At 48.1% G+C, this 25,003-nt stretch overlaps 2 protein-coding genes across 2 annotated transcripts in view; one reads left to right on the top strand and one right to left on the bottom strand.

Annotated features, from left to right (window-relative positions):
* rnaseh2a (ribonuclease H2, subunit A) overlaps window positions 1-25,003 on the bottom strand; it is an 85,125-nt gene that overhangs the window by 4,307 nt on the left and 55,815 nt on the right. The gene's annotated exons all lie outside the window — the stretch shown is intronic.
* The window catches only part of rtbdn (retbindin), a 63,161-nt gene that overhangs the window by 26,787 nt on the left and 11,371 nt on the right, over window positions 1-25,003 (top strand). The window contains exons 3-5 of the mRNA XM_070867294.1: window positions 12,860-12,947; window positions 19,322-19,450; window positions 21,521-21,632. Coding sequence (XP_070723395.1) covers window positions 12,860-12,947; window positions 19,322-19,450; window positions 21,521-21,632 — 329 coding nt within the window. The remainder of the gene's footprint in view (window positions 1-12,859; window positions 12,948-19,321; window positions 19,451-21,520; window positions 21,633-25,003) is intronic.

The raw sequence follows: 25,003 nt of genomic DNA, 5'->3' as shown, positions 1-25,003 counted from the left end.
TGAGGGGCAATTTCTTCACCCAGAACTCACTGCCTGAAAGGTTGATAGAGGCAGAAACCCAAGTGTCCAAATGTGCACTTGAAGTGCCGTAACCTATTAGGCTACGGACCAAGAGCTGGAAAGTGAGATTAGGCCGATAGCTCTTTGTCGGCCGGCGCAGGCACGATGGGCCAAAATGGCCTCCTTCTGTGCCGTAAATTTCTACGATGAACCCAAATCATATCTACTTGTAGCGTAAGCTGTGTGCTGTCTAACCTTGTCTGGAGGAGAAAGCCTACCCAAGGAAATGCTTGAGAGCTGAATGTAGAGAGGCTTTCACAGCCCAGTCTGGGCAAATAAAACTCATCGAGTGTGAACGGGGGGAACCTGTCCAAAAGCTTGACACACCCGTTACTGGCTGCTGTCGGCAACAGCCTGACTGCACTCCCTGTAATAGTGAGGGACACATGTCAACACACTCGATTGTAACAGAAAAACGCAATGTTATGATGATCTGACCAGAACTTCACCAGACGTGGACACACACAGCCAATCACAACAGGAAATCCAATTACTGCACCTATCATGGTGACTGTTGATAAGACTTGCATTTATATAGCGCCTTTCACGACCACCAGATTTCCCAAAGCCTATGAAGTACTTTTTTGAAGAGTAGTCATTGTTGTAATGTGGGATATGCGGCAGCCAATTTGTGCAGAGCAAGCTGCCTCAAACAGCAATGTGATAATGACCAGATAATCTGTTTTAGTGATGTTGATGGAGGGATAAATATTGTCCCCAGGACACCGGAGATAATTCCCCCTGCTCTTCTTCAAAATAGTGCCATGGGATCTTTTACCTCCACCCAAGAGCGCAGACGGGGCCTTGGTTTAATATCTCATCCGAATGGTGGCACCTCCGACAGTGCAGCGCTCCGTCTGTACTGTGGTGGGAGTGTCAGCCTACATTTTGTATTCAAGTCCCAGGAATGGGACTTGAACCCACAACTTTCTGACACAATGGCCACTGGTGTACAGTCGCAGAGGATTGCCAGTGTCAGTGGAATAATACCCCGACAGAATTCCCAACAATTCTTCCTGACATCATCCCTGAACGGCCCAGCGCTAATTTTAAGCTTACGCCCCCTTATTCTGGACTCTCCCACCCCTCTCTCTGCCCTATCAGCTCCTCTTGATCATCTGAAATACCTCAGTGAGTTTCTGCCCATCACAATGAATGGAAAGCTGCTGGGGAGTGCATGACGAAAACCTCAGCCTAAACATTTAATTATCCAGCACATTTTCTCAAGAATAACATTCTTTAAAAATCAAATTGGTTACACATGGGGACTTGATCAGCTTCACAAAATGAGAATGTTAGGATCTTCCTTTTTTTCTATATTCATTCACGGGATAAGAACATAAGAACATAAGAAATAGGAGCAGGAGTAGGCCATTTGGCCCCTCGAGCCTGCTCCACCATTCAATAAGATCATGGCTGATCTGATCATGGACTCAGCTCCACTTCCCCGCCCGCTCCCCATAACCCTTTACTCCCTTATCGCTCAAAAATCTGTCTATCTCCGCCTTAAATATATTCAATGACCCAGCTTCCACAGCTCTCCGGGGCAGAGAATGCCATAGATTTACAACCCTCTGAGAGAAGAAATTTCTCCATCTCAGTTTTAAATAGGTGGCCTCTTATTCTGAGACTATGTCCCCTAGTTTTAGTTTCCCCTAGGAGTGGAAATATCCTCTCTGCATCCACCTTGTCGAGCCCCCTCATTATCTTATAAGTTTCAAAAAGATCACCTCTCATTCTTCTGAACTCCAATGAGTGTAGGCCCAACCTACTCAGCCTATCCTCATAAGTCAACCCCCTCAAGGGGGCAAGGCCAGCATTTATTGCCCATCCCTAATTGCCCTCGAGAAGGAGGTGGTGAAGGTGCTGATATACTTTGTAGCGGTTTGGTGCAACTGAGTGGTTTGCTGGGCCATTTTGGAGGACATTGCTGTGGGTCACATATCGGCCAGACCGGGTAACGGCAGCAGATTTCCTTACCAAGAGGACATTAGTGAACCAGATGGGATTTTACGACAATCTAGCACTTACATGGTCACCATTACTGACTCTAGCTTCTTCTTCCAACTTTATTTTGTTAACTGAATTTAAATTCTCCAGCTGCCGTGGTTTGTTTTGAACTCACGTCTCCGGATTATTATTCCAGGCTTCTAGATTACTCATCCAGTAACGTAACCACGTATCCCTATGTTGTGTTTAGAAAGTCAGACTCTGGTTTCTCATGAATGCAGAAACTGCGGAAGTCTATATATTTTCAAAGAAAGAAAGATTTGGAATGATATAGTGCCTTTCATGACCACCTGACGTCTCAAAGCACTTTACAGCCAATGAAGTACTTTGAGTGGAGTCATTGTTGTAATGTGGGAAACGCGGCAGCCGACTTGCACACAGCAGGCTCCCACAAACAACACTGATAATGACCGATAATCTATTTTTGCTATGTTGATGGTTTAACGTCTCATCCGAAAGACAGCACTTCTGACAGTGCAGTGCTCCCTCAGCGCTGCACTGGGAGAGTCAGCCTAGATTTGTGTGTTCAGATCCCTGGAGTGGGGCTTGAACCCACAACCTTCTGACTCAGAGGTGCGTGCGTGTGCTACCCACTGAGCCACGGCTGACGCTGACACCATGGCAGCTGGGGAATTTAAATTCAGTTAACGAAATAAAACTGCAAGAAGCAGCTGATGTCAGTGATGGTGATCAACAAAGAGTTGATCCGATCCCCAGCAACACAGACTGAGTAGCTTCAGCACGCGAATCAGACGATGAAGAAATATTGCGAGGACTGAACGACCGGAGCTGTCACTGCACGGAACTACTGTGCTTCGTGTTCCCCTCGCGGGTCATCTCCCGGCCTCGCTCTACCTGTCACAGCCGATTTAACATGCAATGTCGCTACAGCGCAGTGAAGGCCCCTTGGGGTTAACTAAGGCAGTGCGATGGGCTCTGCATGTAGGTCGCTCAGCCAGGTTTTTTTTTCTGAGCCTCTGCAAAAACCCGATCTGTCCCATCCCTGACTGGCTGATCGCCACCCTCCTCCTGCACGCAGTAACAGGAAATAAAGGAGCAATTCCTCCACCACCACACTCCGAAGTAAGTAAGTAAGAAAGAAAGAAAATACAATGATAGGATGAGCAAAATGGGGGGGGGGGCGATTTTAATCCTATTCGCTCAGCAGAAACCTGGCGGGTGGGCATTTAAAATGACGTGTCCGAAAGCTGCCATGATCGCAACATCTGCAGTGTCCTCCCGCTCTCCGGAGCGGGCAGCAAGGACACACGCCCGGAGCTTACATATATCATCATCATAGGCAGTCCCTTGGAATCGAGGAAGACTTGCTTCCACTCTAAAAATGAGTTCTTAGGTGACTGAACAGTCCAATACAAGAGCCACAGTCCCTGTCACAGGTGGGACAGACAGTGGTTGAGGGAAAGGGTGGGTGGGACTGGTTTGCCGCACGCTCCTTCCGCTGCCTGCGCTTGGTTTCTGCGTGCTCTCGGCGACGAGAGTCGAGGTGCTCAGCGCCCTCCCGGATGCACTTCCTCCACTTAGGGCGGTCTTTGGCCAGGGACTCCCAGGTGTCGGTGGGGATGTTGCACTTTATCAAGGAGGCTTTGAGGGTGTCCCTGTAACGTTTCCTCTGCCCACCTTTGGCTCGTTTGACATGAAGGAGTTCTGAGTAGAGCGCTTGCTTTGGGAGTTTCGTGTCTGGCACGCAAACAATGTGGCCCGCCCAGCGGAGCTGATCGAGTGTGGTCAGTGCTTCAATGCTGGGGATGTTGGCCTGGTCGAGGACGCTGATGTTGGTGCGCCTGTCCTCCCAGGGGATTTGCAAGATCTTGCAGAGACAACGTTGGTGGTATTTCTCCAGCGATTTGAGATGCCTACTGTACATGGTCCATGTCTCTGAGCCATACAGGAGGGCGGGTATTACTACAGCCCTGTAGACCATGAGCTTGGTGACAGTTTTGAGGGCTTGATCTTCGAACACTCTTTTCCTCAGGCGGCCTAAGGCTGCACTGGAGACGGTGTTGAATCTTTTTTACAAATCTATGTTGCGGCCCGATGACATCATTGAGGCCCGACTGTAATTTTAACTCTGGCCTGAGCGGGGAATCCATCTGGATTCGGGTTTGAAGGGGTGAAAAACCTCAGCCTATACGATCAATTCATCGAGCACATCCTCTCAGGAAAAACAATCCTATGGGTTACACATGGGGACTTGCACAGCCTCACTATCGCCAGAAAAGTGCTGGGATCCTCCTTGGCAGCATTTCGTTCAGACACTGTTTTGTTTCTATATTCGTTCATGGGATGTGGGCGGTGTAATGTATGCAACTGTGAGCTCACAGATTTGTAGTGCTGTTGACCAAGCCCCGAAACCTCCCTAGGGAGCCGGCGCCTCACAACTTGAGTCGTCTCGGGGAAATCCCCTCCGTGCCTTTCAGTTCTGCGCGGAGGGGTTTCCTGTACGGGCTGCTCTGCACACTCTCAACCTTGCCATCCTCGTCTGCCGTCCGGACAAGCCATGGCGCACCATCTTGCCGTCCGGAGGAGGCGGGGGTCCCCGATGGAGTGCACTCTATGGGGAGTCCTCCCACTATTTATTGGGGACTTGGCCTGGAGGATGGTGCACGGAGCAGTCCCGTGCAACAAATTTTCATGTCGGTTCATGGGCTCCCAGGCCGCCTGCAATTTCTGCGGTCTGGAAGAGTCCGTGTTCCATGTTTTTATTGAATGTGCGAGGTTGCAGCCCCTGTTCCAATATTTAAAGGGGCTGCTCCTGAAATTCTGGTTGCACTTCAGTCCCACACTCCTGATCTTTGGGCACCCTGTGCGGAGGGGAGCGGGTAGGTCCGAGGTTTTCCTCGTAGGACTGCTCCTGGGCACGGCCAAGGGTGCCATCAGCCGGTCCAGGCAGCGGGAGGTCGAGGGGGTCGTTCAGCCCGACTGCCTGCTTCTCTTCCGCGCGTACATCCGCGCCAGGGTGTCCTTGGAGATGGAGCACGCGGTGTCCACCGGTACGCTCGCGGCCTTCCGCGAGAGGTGGGCGCCGAAGGGACTGGAGTGCATCATCACCCCCGGCAACCAAATTTTAATTTGATTTTATGTTTTAAAGTTTAATTTGTTTTAATTGCCGGTGTTTTTAGTGTCCCCCTCCCCTTTTATAGGGGGCACTTGGAAAAAAAAATTTTTGATTTTAGTGCTCAAAAAAACCAAAAAATAAACAAACAAAATACAAAAAAAACACAAAAAAAAGGGCCTTGGAAATGTTTGGTGTGTCCCCCAGATTGGAGAGCACTTGACTTAACTGTTATCCAACCAAAAGAGTTGTAGTGCTGTTGACCAAGCCCCGAAACCTCCTTCGGGAGTCGGCGCCTCACAACTTGAGTCGTCTCGGGGAAATACCCTCCGTGCCTTTCAGTTCTGCGCGGAGTGGTTTCCTGTACGGGCTGCTCTGCACACTCTCAACCTTGCCATCCTCGTCTGCCGTCCAGACACGCCATGGCGCACCATCTTGCCGTCCGGAGGAGGCGGGGGTCCCCGATGGAGTGCACTCTATGGGGAGTCCTCCCACTATTTATTGGGGACTTGGCCTGGAGGATGGTGCACGGAGCAGTCCCGTGCAACAAATTTTCATGTCAGTTCACGGGCTCCCAGGCCGCCTGCAATTTCAGTGGTCTGGAAGAGTCCGTGTTCCATGTTTTTATAGAAATTGCGAGGTTGCAGCTCCTGTTCCAATATTTAAAGAGGCTGCTCCTCAAATTCTGGCTGCACTTCAGTCCCACACTCCTGATCTTTGGACACCCTGTGCGGAGGGGAGCGGGTAGGTCCGAGGGCCTCCTCGTAGGACTGCTCCTGGGCACGGCCAAGGATGCCATCAGCCGGTCCAGGCAGCGGTCCAGGCCGGGGGTCATTTAGCCCGACTGTCTGCCTCTCTTCCGTGCTTTCATCTGAGCCAAGGTGTCCCTGGAGATGGAGCACGTGGTGTCCACCAGTACGCTCGCGGCCTTCAGCGTGAGATGGGCACCGGAGAGACTGGAGTGCATCATCACCCCCGGCAACCAAATTTTAATTTGATTTTACATGTTTTAAAGTTTAATTTGTTTTTATTGCCGGTTTTAGTGTCCCCGAGTCAGGGGGCACTTGTATAATTTGCCTCTTGGTGCCCTAAAAAAAAACATTAAAAAAAACAAAAGAAAAGGGCACTTGAAAAGTGTTTGGAGTGTCCCCTTCCTTTAATCAGGGGGGCACTTGAGTTAATGTTTATTTTTTGTTCTCAACAAAAGAGTTGTAGAGATGTTGAGTTGGGAGCAGCTTAGCCAGTCATGTGATAGAAACATAGAAACATAGAAAATAGGTGCAGGAGTAGACCACTCAGCCCTTCGAGCCTGCACTACCATTCAATGAGTTCATGGCTGAACATGCAACCATTCCTGCTTTCTCGCCATACCCCTTGATTCCCCTAGTAGTAAGGACTACATTAACTCCTTTTTGAATATATTTAGTGAATTGGCCTCAACAACTTTCTGTGGTAGAGAATTCCACAGGTTCACCACTCTCTGGGTGAAGAAGTTTAGCCTCATCTCGGTCCTAAATGGCTTACTCCTTATCCTTAGACTGTGACCCCTGGTTCTGGACTTCCCCAACATTGGGAACATTCTTCCTGCATCTACCCTGTCTAAACCCGTCAGAATTTTAAACGTTTCTATGAGATCCCCTCTCATTCGTCTGAACTCCAGTGAATACAAGCCCAGTTGATCCAGTCTTTCTTGATATGTCAGTCCCGCCATCCCGGGAATCAGTCTGGTGAACCTTCGCTGCACTCCCTCAATAGCAAGAATGTCCTTCCTCAAGTTAGGGGACCAGAACTGTACACAATACTCCAGGTGTGGCCTCACCAAGGCCCTGTACAAATGTAGCAATACCTCCCTGCCCCTGTACGCCAATCCCCTCGCTATGAAGGCCAACATGCCATTTGCTTTCTTAACTGCCTGCTGTACCTGCATGCCAACCTTCAATGACTGATGTACCATGACACCCAGGTCTCGTTGCACCTCCCCTTTTCCTAATCTGTCACCATTCAGAGAATAGTCTGTCTCTCTGTTTTTACCACCAAGGTGGATAACCTCACATTTATCCACATTATACTTCATCTGCCATGCATTTGCCCACTCACCTAACCTATTCAAGTCACTCTGCAGCCTCATAGCATCCTCCTCGCAGCTCACACTGCCACCCAACTTAGTGGCATCCGTAAATTTGGAGAAACTACATTTAATCCCCTCGTCCAAATCATTAATGTACAATGTAAACAGGTGGGGCCCCAGCACACAACCTTGCGGTACCCCACTAGTCACTGCCTGCCATTCTGAAAAGTACCCATTTACTCTTTGCTTCCTGTCTGCCAACCAGTTCTCAATCCACGTCAGCACACTACCCCCAATCCCATGTGCTTTAACTTTGCACATTAATCTCTTGTGTGGGACCTTGTCGAAAGCCTTCTGAAAGTCCAAATACACCACATCAACTGGTTCTCCCTTGTCCACTCTACTGGAAACATCCTCAAAATATTCCAGGAGGTTTGTCAAGCATGATTTCCTTTTCACAAATCCATGCTGACTTGGACCTATAATGTCACCTCTTTCCAAATGCGCTGCTATGACATCTTTAATAATTGATTCCATCATTTTACCCACTACCGATGTGATGTTCACAAGACTCAATAAAACCCCGGCCAGTTGGATTCAGGGGATAAGGCAGGTGGTTGTGAGCCTGGTGGATGAACTGGTAATGTGTTGTGTGATTGTTGAACCTTTGCTAATAAACCAACTAGTTCTTAATAGCAATGTGTTGCTATGAATTCTTAAGCAAAGAACCCATGAAGCAAATACATCACAGATGTCGCTGGCAAGGCCGGCATTCATTGCCCATCCCTAATTGCCTTTGAGAAGGAGGTGGTGAAGGTACTCATAGTCCTTTTATACATCTTTGTAGCAGTTTGGTACAACTGAGTGGCTTGCTGGGCCATTTCAGAGGAAATCATGGCCAGTTGGTGTAATTGCACTTCTGGAACCTGGGCTTGTGTGTGGCCGGTACCCAATGATGAAGGTCTTTTTTGTGCCCAAAGGTGGTAAAGCTAATTCTGGTGTATTCTGGTTAAACAATGCCTCAATTTCAAAATTCTCATACTTATTTTCAAATCCCTCCATGGCCTTGCCCCTCCCTATCTGGTAATCTCCTCCAGCCCCGCAACCTTACTGCCCCGCCCCACCGAGATGTCTTCCCTCCTGAGCATCCGTGATTATAATCGCTCAACCATTGGCGGCTGTGCCTTCTCTTGCCTAAGCCCCCCAAGCTCTGGAACTCTCTCCATAAACCTCTCCACCTCTCTTTCCTCCCTCAAGACGCTCCTTAAAATATACCTCTTTGACCAAACCTTTGGTCACCTGCGCTAATTTCTACTTATGCGGCTCGGTGTCAAATTTTTATTTCCTAATACTCCTGTGAAGCGCCTTGGGATGTTTCACTACGTTAAAGGCGCTATATAAATACAAGTTGTTCTTCTTCATTCAGCTCCCTGTGGCCATGAGTAACGCACCCTCGCTGTGGACTCTGAGTTACCACAAGCAAGGCTGAAGGAGAGCGAATGAATGTACACATGCAGTTGTACAAGCGGATTGGTAAAATCAAAACACCCATGTATTGGGTCTTTGAAAAGGTCATCGATGGAGTGGCTAAAAGGTCATTTCTGTAAAATGGTAAATGAGATGCCAACCTTTTTCTGTTAGCAAGAGTTTCCATGTGACGCAATCTTCATATAGTTCACTCCTTCAGTCACTTTATCGCTCGCTTCTTTACCTGTCCAGCCTCCCGGGCATCTCACGTCTTTTTAATTAGCCCCCTGCTCCGCCCCCTGTATTTTCTCCCCTACTCGCCTGGGGTATGTTTCTTCGAATGGCGACAATCCCCCCTCACCTGCCCCGCCCCCCTCGCCCCACAACACCCTGTCCAAGTGGCCATTTTTATATCACATGATGCGAAAGTACATCAGCGCGCTATTCAACTATGAGGGTCATTGCATTCAAACTCGCTCCTCTCCTTACCCAACCGAGTGTTTTACCAGGAAAATTAAAAGGGACGGTAGTGGCTGATTTCTGACACCCTCTCGATTGACCAACCCAAAGGCATTCAGTCCCTAGCTACAATCAGCTACCTTAGTACAGATCAGGGATTCAGCTCTGTGTGAGGATAATGCCCTGATGAAATGCATCCCAGGGTATTAAAAGAGATGGCAGAAGTTATAGCAGATGCATTTGTTATAATCTACCAAAATCCTCTGGACTCTGGGGAGGTACCAGCGGATTGGAAAGCAGCTAATGTAACGCCTCTGTTTAAAAAAGGGTGCAGACAAAAGGCAGGTAACTATAGGCCGGTTAGTTTAACATCTGTACTGGGGAAAATGCTTGAAGCTATCATTAAGGAAGAAATAGCGGGGCATCTAGATAGGAATAGTGCAATCAAGCAGACGCAGCATGGATTCATGAAAGGGAAATCATGTTTAACTAATTTACTGGAATTCTTTGAGGATATAACGAGCATGGTGGATAGAGGTGTACCGATGGATGTGGTGTATTTAGATTTCCAAAAGGCATTTAATAAGGTGCCACACAAAAGGTTACTGCAGAAGATAAAGGTACGCGGAGTCAGAGGAAATGTATTAGCATGGATAGAGAATTGGCTGGCTAACAGAAAGCAGAGAGTCAGGATAAATGGGTCCTTTTCGGGTTGGAAATCGGTGGTTAGTGGTGTGCCACAGGGATCAGAGCTGGGAACACAACTGTTTACAATATACATAGATGACCTGGAAGAGGGAACAGAGTGTAGTGTAACAAAATTTGCAGATGACACAAAAATTAGTGGGAAAGCTGGTTGTGTAGAGGACACAGAGGCTGCAAAGAGATTTAGATAGGTTAAGCGAATGGGCTAAGGTTTGGCAGATGGAATACAATGTCGGAAAATGTGAGGTAATCCACCTTAGGGAAAAAAAAACAGTAAAAGGGAATATTATTTGAATGGGGAGAAATTACAACATTCTGCAGTGCAGAGGGACCTGGGGGTCCTTGTGCACGAATCCCAAAAAGTTAGTTTGCAGGTGCAGCAGGTAATCAGGAAGGCGAATGGAATGTTGGCCTTCATTGCGAGAGGGCTGGAGTACAAAAGCAGGGAGGTCCTGCTGCAACTGTACAGGGTATTGGTGAGGCCGCATCTGGAGTACTGCGTGCAGTTTTGGTCACCTTACTTAAGGAAGGATATACTAGCCTTGGAAAGGGGTACAGAGACGATTCATTAGGTTGATTCCGGAGATGAGGGGGTTACCTTATGATGATAGATTGAGTAGACTAGTTGTTTACTCATTGGAGTTCAGAAGGATGAGGGGTGATCTTATAGAAACATTTAAAATAATGAAAGGGATAGACAAGATAGAGGCAGAGAGGTTGTTTCCACTGGTCGGGGAGACTAGAACTAGGGGGCATAGCCTCAAAATACAGGGGAGACAATTTAAAACCGAGTTGAGAAGGAATTTCTTCTCCCAGAGGGTTGTGAATCTGTGGAATTCTCTGCCCAAGGAAGCAGTTGAGGCTAGCTCATTGAATGTATTTAAATCACAGATCGATAGATTTTTAACCAATAAGGTAATTAAGGGTTATGGGGCGCGGGCGGGCAATTGGAGCTGAGTCCACGGCCAGATCAGCCATGATCTTTTTGAATGGCGGAGCAGGCTCGAGGGGCTAGATGGCCTACTCCTGTTCCTAATTCTTATCTTATAAGAACATAACATAAGAACATATCAACACATATTGACAAAATAAGATTAAAATCTTTGCAACTGAATGTTTAGAAGGGGTCTTGATGCCAAGTGTTCTTAAAGAGCATGAATGTCACACTAAGATCACTCTGATACTAGGTGCTGTATTAGAGCAGAGTGCAGCAAGCCTTACTCTGAATCTAATCAAGTTGCTATTCAACTAGGAGTGTTTCATGCTAGCACTGGGTGCAAAAAAGGGGAAGAAGAGTGTTCTGTTAATAAGAACATAACAAATAGGAGCAGGAGTGGGCCATTTGGCCCTTCGAGCCTGCTCCACCATTCAGTAAGATCACGGCTGACCTTCTACCTCAACTCCACCTTCCTGCACTAACCCCATACCCCTTGACTCCGTCAGTATCCCAAAATTTATCGATCTCAGCTTTGAATATACTCAACGACTGAGCCTCCACAGCCCTCTAGGGTAGAAAATTCCAAAGGATCACCACCCTCTGACTGAAAACATTTCTCCTCATCTCCGCCTTTAATGTTCTCCACTCTATCACTTTAATAAGGATAATTTGGGCGCTGAACCCTCGATTTAAAGCAACGTGGAGGAGGAGGAAGAAGCCTTCTAAAGTATTCACAAAGCTTAGTTTTCAAACATTCAGAAGGTCTTTTTTAAAAAAAAACACAATTGTGCAACGACAAGCAGGAAATAAGGTGGGAGACAGCAGCAAAATCATCATCATAGGCGGTCTCTCGAACGAGGATGACTTGCTTCCACATGAGTTCACAGATGTTTCAATGAAGGACCCGATGTTCCAGTCCTGAACTCCAATTGAGGGAGTGGAAGATGCCTGTGCATGGATTTTTTTTGAAGAGAAAGCTGCTGACATTTTATTATTTGGAGCCAATAATTACTGTAATTCAAAATAATGATAGCGACAAGACACTGTACTGCAAACTAGAAGAGAGCTGGAGCAGTGTTACATAAGTAAAGTTCACGGCAAATCAAGTGTGCATTTGAACAGCCGTGTATGAAATCCAAGTGGATTGTTACTGGAAGAAACTGCCAGGGTTCATCAGTAATGTGATAGACATCATATAGTGCTGTCAGAAAAGCCCTGCAGTGCTGATAGAACGCAAGAATTCAGAGCAGATGGCCCCTAGAACCCCATTCAATAGATCACGGATGATCTTAATTCCCCTGGAGTCCAAAAAAATCTATCTATCTCCGTCTTGAATATGCTCAAGATTCAGCATCCACAGCCCTTTGGGGCAGAGATCTCCAAAGACTCTCAACTCTCCGAGTGAAGAAATTACTCCTCATCTCAGTCTTAAATGGCCGCCCCCTTATCCTGATACTGTGCCCCCTAGTTCTAGACTCTCCATCCGGGGGAAACAACCTCTCAACATCTAGTATTGAGCAAAATGTCAGACCTCAGCTCTGGAGTTGTGTAATGTCCATCGCTTCAAAACATAGATATAAGGGAACGAGATGTAGAACTTCCAACCTGAGGAAAAGTTCAAATCCTCGAGCAATCTTCACTCTCGTGAAATTTTCATTAAGATTGCATTAAGGGGCGGTTTTCAGCTTCCAGGACCTGTGGGTATCATAAAACCTTAATTTTTTCTGTTTCATACCAGTAATCGAATGAGATTTTGTCAGGTGTCCTGGGCCAATATTTATTCCTCAATCAACATCATCCAAACAGATTAACTGGTCATTATCACATTGCTGTTTGTGGGAGCTTGCTGTGCGCAAATTGGCTGCCGCGTTTCCACTACATTTCAAAAGTACTTCATTGGCTGTAACGTAAAGTATGTGCTAAGCTGGGAAGGGGCTAACACCAATTGTAGTGCCTCTACAACTGGTTGCTAACGTGAATGATGAATCAATCTTTGGTAGTTTTAGCTAATTAAGTCTGACTGATACTTTGTGAATTTTAAGCTCCTGTATATGTCATGGTTTATTTGGTTGAATTACAGATGCTTGCTGCACAGCTGACATAAAGGATAAGATGAATACCTTACCAGAGGCCGAGTGTTGGAACCGATGCGGACTCTTAAGTACAAAGTTAGTACAATACATATATATATTTTAAAATCACTTTTAAAAGGATTTTTTCAGCAAATCGCCAGAGGTGTATTTAGTGAGTGTTGATCAAGATGAGGAATGATCTACTGGGGAATGGAAATCTTTCCATTTCATCATCATAGGCAGTCCTTCGAATGAGGATGACTTGCTTCCACATGAGTTCAATGAAGGACCCGATGTTCCGGTCCTGAACTCCAATTGAGGGGGTGGAAGATGCCTGTGCGTGGATTTTTTAACGTGTGGTGACCGTTGCACATCATCCCCCACACGGGCTTGCCAGAACTAGGCCTTTATTCAGTGGCAAGGGTTAACCAGGACGACTGGAGACCTGCTCTGCTGCACGGACCTAGTGCGCACACATATCGCAGTGTGGGCTGGCCCCTGCTGCCCCTGGGCCCTCGGCTCTTCTGGGCTCTGTACCCTCATTTGCCACACCTCCGCCACGATCTCTCGCCGCACCTCCACACTAAACATTCGCCGCACCTCCACACTAAACATCCGCCACGATCACCCCGGTACTGCACCAAACATTTGCCGAACCTCCGCCACAATCACCCACCGAATCTCAGCCACGATCCCTCATTGCTCCTCCGCCCCGATCACTCGCCGCACCTCCATTTACCAGGTACGTAGCATAGTGGTCATGTTACTGGATTAGTAATCCAGAGGCCTGGACTAATGATCCCGAGACGTGAGTTCAAATCCCACCCTGGCAGCTGGGGAATTTAAAATTGAATTAAATAAATCTGGAATTAAAAAGCTAGTATCTGTAATGGTGACCATGAAACTTTCGGATTGTCATCTGGTTCACTAATACAACTAGTTCACGAAAGTGTCAGCTGTGGCTCAGTGGGTAGCACTCTGGCCTCTTGAACCGCTACAGTCCGTGTGGTGAAGGTGCTCCCACAGTGCTGTTAGGGAGGGAGCTCCAGGGTTTTGACCCAGTGACGATGAAGGAACAGCCGATAAATTTCCAAGTCGGGACGGTGTGCGGCTTGGAGGGGAACTTGGAGGTGGTGGTGTTCCCATGCGCCTGCTGCCCTTGTCCTTCTAGGTGGTAGAGGACGTGGGTTTGGGAGGTGCTGTGACATCATCTGGACGCTGTGCGTGAGGGTGACGCTCCTCCGCCATAAACATTCACCACATCTCGCCACAAACACTCGCTGCTCATCCGCCCCGACCTTCCCACTCCTCTGTACCTGGGTCCTCCCGATGTTCCTGCCCACGCTCCAAAACGGTCACCACGGATTTGATGACGTCACCCAGTCGCCCATTTCTTACAGCCAGCATGACAGCAGACTTCCGTCCCATCGGTCTGAATCGGTTTCGATTCCTGGCTCCAGAGGTGAAGTGACACCATCCAGGGAGTTTCTATTTCAATTCAACCTTGGAGGGGGGTGGTACAGCGCAGGTCCATCACCAGAATGATACCGGGGCTAAAAGGGTCAAATTATGAGGCAATGTCGCACAGACTAGGCTTGCATTCCCTCGAGTGTAGAAGATTAAGGGGTGATCTAATTGAGGCATTTAAGAGGATTAAAGGATTTGATCGGGTAGATCGAGAGAAACTATTTCCTCTGGTGAGGGAGTCCAGACCAAAAGGGCTTAACCTTAAAATTAGAGCGAGGTCATTCAGGGCTGATGTCAGGAAGCACTTCTTCACACAAAGGGTATTGGAAATCTGAAAAACTCTCCCACAAAAAGCTGTTGTGGGTCAGAGAAAATGTCAAAGCTGAGCGTGATAGATTTTTACTAAGTAAGGGTATCAAGGGATATGGAACCAAGGTGGGGATATAGAGCTAAGATACAGATCGGGCATGATCTGATTGAATGGCGCAACAGGCTAGAGGGGCTGAATGGCCTCCTCCTCGTGTTGGGGAGAAAGAATGACTTTTGCTGTATTGTGCCTCTCTTTCACCATTCTGCTCCTGAAAACACTTGGGGGCAAAATTTGGTCCCGCCGTTTTTGAGGCGGTGTCACCGCCCAAGTGCTGATTTTACCGCCAGGCGTTAGGCGCAGGCTGCAACTGCCAAATTCAGCTTGTACGCCCCAAGATGAGAGAGCAGCGCTAAAACGTGGTGTTGCATACACTCATCCTTGGGCGGAAGCTCAGGAGGCCGACAGAATTTCGCATTGGGAGGTTGCCGCTGTGCCGGCTGGGAAACGGGAAGAAAAAGACCCTCAAACTTCTCCGCCCCGCAAGCAAACTTGCCCACTAATGAGAAAATGCAGAAATAAATAAATGAAAAAAAAAACTGGCCTTGCTCGCTGGGCGATTCCGCCCGAGTTCCGCTGTTTACTCACCACTTTTGTCAGGCTTAAGAACGCCTGCCAGGAAGGCCAATGTTCAAACTAAATATCGCGACAGAGCCGACAAGGAGGCATTGCACGCTGGATGATGTCACCACGCGGACGGTGGGATGGTGTTAGCCGGTGCAGTGATGCCTTTGGGCGCCTCTGCCAAAGGGCCGGCCTGAATTTCTGCACAAGTGTTGACGCTGCTTACCGTCGGAGATGGGCCTTTGCCGCTCGTTAGCCAGCTCACGCGCGCGGTAATGGTAGAAACTGAATTTTGACCACATATTCTTGTTACTGTAGATGTCCACGAGTGCCTGTAGCCTCTGGTACCTCACCCAAATGGTCATTCTTCACGTGCCAGTCTGGATAAAGATTTGGGAGGATATTCAACTGCAATGGGGGAGCTCAAGAGCCAAGCTAGTCTGTCTGTCTTCACTTAACATTCACAGGATCATTTTCCGGCAGGATTAGACACCATAATCCTGAGTAATGTAGTGGAACTATAATCAATGGTAACTCACCCAGCTGAAGTCAGCAAATTCAGCACAGAGGGGTTTGAGCATGGGCCTATCCGAGACTCTATCACAATGGGCAGAGCTTGTCCTTGTTTCAACTCCCTCCATGGTCTCATTCCTCCCTATTCCTCCGTATCTCTGTAACCGCCTCCAGCCCTGACTCCCCAAAGCCTTTCCACCATCTACAATGCGCAAGTCAAGAGTGTGATGGAATACTCTCCACTTGCCTGGATGAGTCACCATCATCATAGGCAGTCCCTCGGAATCGAGGAAGACTTGCTTCCACTCTAAAAATGAGTCCCTAGGTGGCTGAACAGTCCAAAACGAGAACCACAGTCCCTGTCACAGGTGAGACAGATAGTCGTTGAGGGAAGGGTGGGTGGGACTGGTTTGCTGTACGCTCCTTCCGCTGCCTGCGCTTGGTTTCTGCATGCTCTCGGGCGATGAGACTCGAGGTGCTCAGTGCCCTCCCAGATGCACTTCCTCCACTTAGGGCGGTCTTTGGCCAGGGATTTCCAGTTGTCGGTGGGGATGTAGCACTTCATCAGGAAGGTTTTGAGGCTGTCCTTGTAACAGTTCCTCTGCCCACCTTTGCCTCGTTAAGGAGTTCCGAGTAGAGTGCTTGTTTTGGGATTCTCGTGTCTGGCATGCGAACAATGTGGCCTGCTCAGCGGAGCTGATCAAATGTGGTCAGTGCTTCAATGCTGGGGATGTTGGCCTGGTCGAGGACGGTAATGTTGGTGCGTCTGTCCTCCCAGGGGATTTGCAGGATCTTGCGGACAACACTCGAGAATCCAGGACAAAGCAGCCCGCTTGATTGGCACCCCATCCACCACCTTAAACATTCACTCCCTCCACCACCAGTGCACCGTGGCTGCAGTGTGTACCATGCAGCATCTAACCACGACTTCTTCGGCAGCACCTCCCAAACCTGCGACCTCTACCGTCTAGGACAAGGGCAGCAGGCACATGGCAGCACCATCACCTCCAAGTTACCCTCCAAGTCACACACCATGCTGACTTGAAAGTATATTGCCATTGCTTCATCGTCACTGGATCAAAATCCTGGAATTCCCTCCTTAACAGCACTGTGGGCGCACCTTCACCACACGGACTGCAGCGGCTCAAGAAGGCGGCTCACCACCACCTTCTCGGGGCAATTAGGGATGGGCAATAAATACTGACCTTCCCAGCGACGCCCACATCCAAAACATTTTTTTTTTTAACTCTCCCAAGATCTCTGCGCCCCTCCAATTCTGGCCTTCAGCTGCCTGGGCCCTAAACTCTGGAATTCCCCCCGTAAACCTCTCTCCTCCATTAAGACACTGCTTAAAACCTACCTGTCCTAATATCTCCTTATGTGGCTCGGTGTCAAATTTTCTCTGATAACACTCCTGTGAAGCACCTTGGGACATTTTACTACATTAAAGGCGCTACTTAAATGCAAACTGTTATTGTCGTTTACCAACTAAGCCCATGGCAAGCTTTCACGCTTTGTATTAATGGGTTTGAGAAGGTTGTAACGATTTATTTAAGAGGATTCTAACTTTTCTCTTTACATAAGTTATAGCCAAGCTCACAAATGGATGAAAAAAAATGATCACATGTCTCAGGATATTTTGGCCTTGTGCTGTCTCTATTAGTAGATCGAGTGTCTTTGCCCAGGAGACAGTAATCAAGCTCCAACAGTGGATAATAAGATACAAAATAGTCTCGCATTGAGCTCCAAGGCCCAATCTCCATCACATTGGAACAGCTAGAGGTTAATCATTTTTAATATGCTTAATGGTTTTCTAATAATTGGATTCAAGGTACATCACAGAAGTTTAAATGAGATGCAAATTAAACTGGAAGGGAGCGCCAAGAAATATCAATTTGTCTGTGTAGATTCAACCAATTTTCGGAATCAGCAGTGGCTCATTGGTAGCACTCACACCTGAGTCACACGGTTGTGGGTTCAAGTCCCACCCCAGGGACCTGAGCACACAAATCTAGGCTGACACTCCCAGGTGCCTTCTTTTGGATGAGACGTTAACCGAGGCTCCTTCTGCCCTCACAACATTATTTCGAAGAAGAGCAGGGGTGTCCCAGCCAACCCTAAATCCCTCAACCAACACCATTGCTGTTTGTGGGAGCTTGCTGTGTGAAAATTGGCTGGGCCGCGTTTCCTACATTACAACAGTGATGACACTTCAAAAGTACCTCATTGGCCGAAAAGCGCTTTGTGACGTTATGAGGTTGCGATATAAACTCTTTCTCTATTGTATCTGTTCTTGCCTGCTCAGTTACTTCCTTCCCTGCACAGGGTAGAGTGGAGTACAATATAATGAAGTGCACTGCCTCACACCATTCTCAGTCACAAGCTCTCTAGCCTCCCAGCCCACATTGAATACCGTTCACGTTTTCATCCCTTTTGTGATTGTCATTGTTCCTCTGAACTTCCCTCTGATGTCCCTTCTCCCTGAAGCCTCAACGTGTTGAGATCGCTGTTCAACACGCTCTTTGAGAACATACTAAAATGACGGGCAGGAAAAGACCGGCTGGTCTATCAAGCCTGCCCCACACTCATAATGGTCAGAGCATCACGACTAGACACTTCCCAGGAAAAATTCAGTAAGAAAGATTTGCATTTATATAGCGCCTTTCACGACCACCGGACGTCACAAAGCGCTTCACAGCCAATGAAGTAGTTTTGGAACGTAGTCATTGTTGTAATGTGCGAAATAAAGGAGAACTGCTCTGGAAAATTCCTCTCCGAACCCCTCATGCTTTCGAATTTCCTATTGTAACTCATTCTTTCTCAAGACTTCAAATGTACAGATGCTCTTCCTCTCTGTCTTCCCTTCCTCTACAATCCACAAACTTCGAATCACAGCACAGAGGGAGGCCATTCGGCCCGTCGAGCCCGTGCCGACTCTCAGCTAGTCCCAGTCCCCTGCCCTTTCCCTGAAGCCCTACAAATTTTGTTCCTTTACTTATCCAACTCCCTTTTGAAAGATAAAATTGAGTCTGCCCCCAGAATTGGACACAATACTCCAGTTGGGGCCGAACCAGTGTTTTATACAAGTTCATCATAATTTCCCCACTTTTGTACTCTATGCCTCTATTTACGAAGCCCAGGGTCCCTTAAGCCTTTTTAACTGATTTCTCAACCTGCCCTGCCAACTTCAATGATTTGTTTGTGCACACATACCTCTAGGTCACTCTGTTCGTGCAACCCTTAGGATTGTACCATTTAGTTTATATGTCCTCTGCTCATTCTATGGAAAAGAGAAATCAGCCAGAATTTCCACTGCTCATCGCTATCCAGTGACTCTTGCTGTAAATGTACTCCATGACTGTCGAGGGGCACATGGGAAATTGCCATTTTGGTAAAGTACCACAGAGTTGCTGGTGTCCATGGAATCCAAGGGTGAAGGGAGGCTCGCGGGGGGAGGGGGGGGAGAAAAAAAAGCGACTGGGTATTATAGGACTCAAGGTGTAATTGATATAAGAAAGGCACTGCCATAATACGTTAATGACATTTATTTTCTCTCTAGGTGCGAGCAGTTCTTCAAACAGCTCTCGTGTTTCTATCGCTGCTCCCCAGACGCTACAATTTGGGCAAGCCCAAACCTTCCCAATTACCTTCTGAACGTACCTCTCTGCCAGAGCTTCTGTGACCAGTGGTAAGTACATTAATGCGCACGCAGCTCTTGAACAACTCAGAAGGGAGTGTACTGGGTGTGTTTATAAGTGGCACAGTGAATCGCAACATGGTCCTTTCATAAATAGCATCTGGATTTGGATTAAGTATAGACTGATGGGATCTCTGTCGCCTGAAAGAATCAACAAGAACTACATAGGATTACACAGGATATATGGCACAGAAACAGGCCATTTGGCCCAACCAGTCCATGCCGGTGTTTATGCTGCACTCGAGCCTCCTCCCGTCTTTCCTCATCTAACTCTATCCGCATAACCCTCTATTCCCTTCTCCCTCATCTAGCCTCCCCTTAAATGCATTGATACTATTCGCTTCAACCACTCCCTGTGGTAGCGAGTTCCACATTCTCACCACTCTCTGGGTAAAGAAGTTTCTTCTGAATTCCCTATGGATTTCTTGGTGACTATCTTATATCGATGGCCTCTAACGTAGTAACGCATCTTAAGGTGCTTCAGAGGAGCGTTAACAGATAAAATTTGTCACCGAACCACATAGATATTAGGAAAGGTTGGTCAAAGATGTAAGTTTTAAGGAGCGTCTTAAAGGAGGAGAGCGAGGCCGAGAGGTTTAGGGAGGGAATTCCAGAGCTTGGGACCCAGGCAGCTGAAGGCATGGCCACCGATGGTGGATGAAGGAAGTGGGGGATGGGCCTATCAGAGAACGAACCCTTTATTCTTACTCTCTGTCTTATAACCCCTCCCCCCCAAAAACCAAGGTTACACTTGGCCAAACGGACTTAAGAAAATTCTGAGAGACTTCCAGATTGCTTTGGTAGCTGATTTCAGCTGAGGGAGTTGTGGGACGTTAACAATTGGCCAGCGCACATCTGGCCAGGAGAAGGGAAAACAAAGTCAGCCGGGATCTACTCCTGCTTGCTGACTAGCCGCACCTGCAGGTGTGCACACACGTGTGTTCGTCGCACAGTGATAAAATGATGCAGCACAGTAGGAGGCCATTTGGCCCATGGTACCTGTGCTGCCGCTTTCAAAGAGCGATCCGACTAGTTCCACTGCCCCTGCTCTTTCCCAACAGCTGTGCAAATTTTCCCTTTTCAAGTATTTATCCATCTCTTTTGAAAGTTATTATTGACTCTGCTTCCACCGCCCTTTCAGGCAGTGCACTCCAGATCACAACAACTCACTGCGTAATTCTTTTTTCCTCATATCGCCTCTGATTCTTTTGCCAATCACCAATAATGAGGATAGAGCCCGTCTTGCCCGTAGTGCTTGCCATAGTGGAATACAACAACAACTTGTATTTGTATAGCGCCTTTTAACATAATGAAACGTCCTAAGGTGCTTCACAGGAGTATTATGAGACAAAACATTTGACACCCGAGCTCCATTAGGAGAAATTAGGGCAGATGACCAAAAGCTTGGTCAAAGAGGTAGGTTTTAAGGAGTGCCTTGAAGGACGAAAGAGAGGTTGAGAGACGGAGAGGTTTAGGCAGGGAGGTTGTGGGGTTGGAGGAGATTAGAGATAGGGAGGGGCGAGGCCATGGAGGGATTTGAAAACCAGGATGAGAATTTTGAAATCGAGGCGTTGCTTAACCGGGAGCCAATGTAAGTCAGCGAGCACAGAGACGATGGATGAGCGGGACTTGGTGCGAATTAGGACACGGGCAGCCGAGTTTTGGATCATCTTAAGTTTACGTGGGGTAGAGTGTGGGAGGCCAGTCAGGAGTGCGTTGGAATAGTCAAGTCGAGAGGCAACAAAGGTAAAGAATAGTTATCCAACACAAGACGAACGGCCATTTGGGCAAGGTACAGGAGGATATCAGGCATAGATGGAACTGCACCACCGCATGAGTCAATGGCGGCTGAAGAGATGAGCACCTTGAGCAGAGAGAACCTCCAGCAGTGAACTAGCTGCATGACTACTTGCCAGATGAAAGCGTCATTGTAAAAACAGGCTCACTGGATCACAAGCCATGTCGATGGTTGGTGAGACAGTGGTATTGTTGAACTCATTCATTTTTAAACAGCTCCTGATGACATTGCTGTTGTGAAACAGTTTCATTCTCCCTCTACAGGTACAAAGCTTGTGAGAATGATCAGACCTGCACTAGGAACATGAATTCGGATTTAAATACTTCAAATCACACTCGGGCCACCTGCACCTCGGAATGCATTCCGTACAATAAGGTAAGAACGATGGGCTGCCTAGAGCTGCTTACAGAGAGCAACATTTCAATAATTATTGAACTATAGTGTCAGCTATGGCTCAGTGAGTCGCACTCTCGCCTCTGAGTCAGAAGGTTGCGGGTTCAAGTCCCACCCCAGGGACTTGAGCACAAATAAATCTAGGCTGACATTCCCAGTGCAATGCTGAGGGAGCGCTGCACTGTGGGAGGTGCCGTCTTTCAGATGAGATGTCCCGTCTGCTCTCTCAAGTGGATGTAAAAGATCCCACAGCACAATTTCGAAGAAGAGCAGGGGAGTTCTCCCCGGTGTCCTGGCCAATATTTATCCCTCAATCAACGTAACAATAAAACAGATTATCTAGTCATTATCACATTGCTGTTTGTGGGAGCTTGCTGTGCGCAAGTTGACTGCTGCGTTTCCCACATTACAACAGTGACTGCACTCCAAAAGTACTTCATTGGCTGTAAACTGCTTTGAGATGTCCAGTGGTCGTGAAAGGCGCTATATAAGTGCAAGTCTTTCTTTTAACATCAACTTAACGCAATACCGATCCCACTCTTGTCAGCTTGGCTCAGTCGGTGGGGCGGAATCAGACAGTATTGGGTCTGAGCCCCACTTCCAGGATTTTCCACATCATCTAGCAATCCAGTAGGATGTAAGATTGCATTGTTAGAGCAAGCAGCTCACCTGATGTGCTGTCCCCTTCACCAAAAAAAAACAGATGCAACAAATCTCGCTGATGTTTTGTGGGATCTTGGTGCGTACAAAAGTCGGTCCACATAACAGTAAATGCTCTTCAAAGTCATTTCTTACTGAGCTGAAAAAACACTGACCCAGTAAGGGTACTTTGGTGCTGTAGAGGAGCTTGGGAGTGATGGGGCACGAGTCAGTGACGACGGCCAGGTTCGCAGTGGTCAAGCAGAGAGGCCGGGGTTTCAAGAGGGGGAGGAAGCGCACCGGCAACACTGGAGGTAAAGGCCAACTCCCAAATAGCTGTGCACACGGTGTTTTATCGGTTAATTCAGGAGCTGGATGGGCCACAATCATCTCTTGACTTGAGAATAGTGGGGTGGGGAGGGTGGGGTGGGTGGCATGAGGGGTAATGGAAGGGGTGTGTGGAGGAGGGATGGGGGAAAAGGGTGTGTGTGTGGAGGTGATATGAGAGGGTGTGGGGGTGGAGGGATGGGGGTGCAGGGGGATGGGGGTACAGATGGGGGGTGAGGGTGAGGGGGGGGCGGGTGTGGGGATGGGGGTACAGGTGGGGGGATGGGGGAGATGGGGCTGCGGGTCGGGGGCGTGGGTGCGGGGGTACGGATGGGGGTACCGGGGGAGGGGGGGGATGGGGCTGCGGGTCGGGGGCGTTGGTGCGGGGGTATGGGGGTACGGATGGGGGTACCGGGGGATGGGGGGGGATGGGGCTGCGGGTCGGGGGCGTGGGTGCGGGGTTATGGGGGTACGGATGGGGGTACCGGGGGATGGGGCTGCGGGTCGGGGGCGTTGGTGCGGGGGTATGGGGGTACGGATGGGGTTACCGGGGGATGGGGGGGATGGGGCTGCGGGTCGGGGGCGTGGGTGCGGGAGTACGGATGGGGGGGTTGGGGCTGCGGGTCGGGGACGTGGGTGCGAGGGTACGGGTGGGGGGATTGGGGTACGGGTGGGAGGTGGGGGTACGGGTGGGGGGATAGGGGTGCGTGGGGGGAGAAATGGGGTGGGGGGAATGCATCACGCAACAAACGGAGAAAACAAAACGCGTTTTAAAAGAAAAACAAGGTCTGCGTTGTTCATTCACTTGCCCTTGAGCCGTACAATGTGACTTTAAAATTCCCCATTTGTCTGTCAAATCATATTTGCCACTGAAAGAACTGAGACCTGATGAACCCCCTGCTGTGGCCTTATGTAAATGGTTCATGAATATTCACTGCTGCATTGTACATCGCCCAACAATGTTATATTAATCAATTTGCTGAGGGGATTTTGCAGATAGCGAGGCCCAAGGCTGTTTTGAATGAATGAGAATAAATCTCGAGTGGTTCAATCTTCTCAGGATTATAATCACTGCAAAAACTTCAGAGTAATGTGGCTGTGGAACCAGACTGTTGATGCCCTTAGATTAGGAGCCATTTACAATCGACTCTTAATTCATATGATCTGATGGTTCCAATTATTTTTCAGCATTAAATTCCCATTTTGTGGTGTTATTAACATTACTTCAGTTCAACAGTTCAGATTTTTTTTTTAAAGCATCAAATGATTTTGTATTATTTGGAGCAGACTGCTAAAGCATTTCTGTGGTAGCCAGGCAGCGTCTCTTTGTCTGTCTGCCAATATTATTTGATATTGATGAAGCTCGCAGTTTAAATACAGTAAGCGTACCTGACAGAAGAGACAGAAAGAGGTCACCGAGATGTTTGAGTCACTTAACAGGCTCCGACTTGTAGATAGTTCAGCAAACACACAAGCCCACAAGCTGATATTGTCCCCATTGTAGCCAAATCCTCTAGGAAATGGCCTTATCTCTTATGATATAAGTGCAATACTTTTCTTTCCTCGCTTGTCTATTTGGCCCATTTGAAAGAAAGACTTGCATTTCTATAGTGCCTTTCACGACCACCGGACGTCCTAAAGCAGTTTACAACCAATGAAGTACTTTTAGAGTGTAGTCACTGTTGTAATGTAGGGCTTTTGTAGCAGTGTCAGCTGTGGCTCAGTGAGAAGCACACTTGCCTCCTGAGTCAAATGGTTGTGGGTTCAAGACCCACTCCAGAAACTTGAGCTCAAATATCTAGGCTGACAGCAGTGTTGGAGGTGCCGTCTTTCGGATGAGACGTTAAACTAAGGCCCAGTCTGCTCTCAGCTGGCACTATTTTGAAGATGAGCAGGGGAGTTATCCCTGGTGTCCTAGCCAATATTTATCCCTCAATCAACATTACAGAAACAGATTATCTGATCATTATCAGATTACTGTTTATGGGAGCATGCTGTACGCAAATTGGCTGCCGCGTTTCCCACATTACAACAGTGACGACACTCCCAAGGTGCTTTGAGACGTCCGGTGGTCATGAAAGGCGCTATATAAATCCAAGTCTTTCACTTTTTGAGTTGGAAGGTCTTGGATTAAAGATCATTCCTGGACTTCAGGGTGGGAATTCATTGCAGTACCGAAGGAGTGCTGCGTTGTTGAAGATGCTGTCTAACGGATGAGACGTTAAACCGTGGCCCCGTCTGCCTGTTTTGGGGACATAAAAGATCCGATGGAACAATTTGCAGATGAGCAGTGTAGTTCTCCTGGTGGCCAGGCAAACATTTCTCCCTCGAGCACCACCTCCAAGATCTGATTAATTGGCCATTCGTCTCCATTACTGTATACGCAC

This window comes from Pristiophorus japonicus, chromosome 24 (assembly GCF_044704955.1).
Source record: "Pristiophorus japonicus isolate sPriJap1 chromosome 24, sPriJap1.hap1, whole genome shotgun sequence".
NCBI classification, from domain to species: Eukaryota; Metazoa; Chordata; class Chondrichthyes; family Pristiophoridae; genus Pristiophorus; species Pristiophorus japonicus.
The sequence above is the reverse complement of the archived record's forward strand: the minus strand, read 5'-3'. Positions and strand labels throughout refer to the sequence as shown.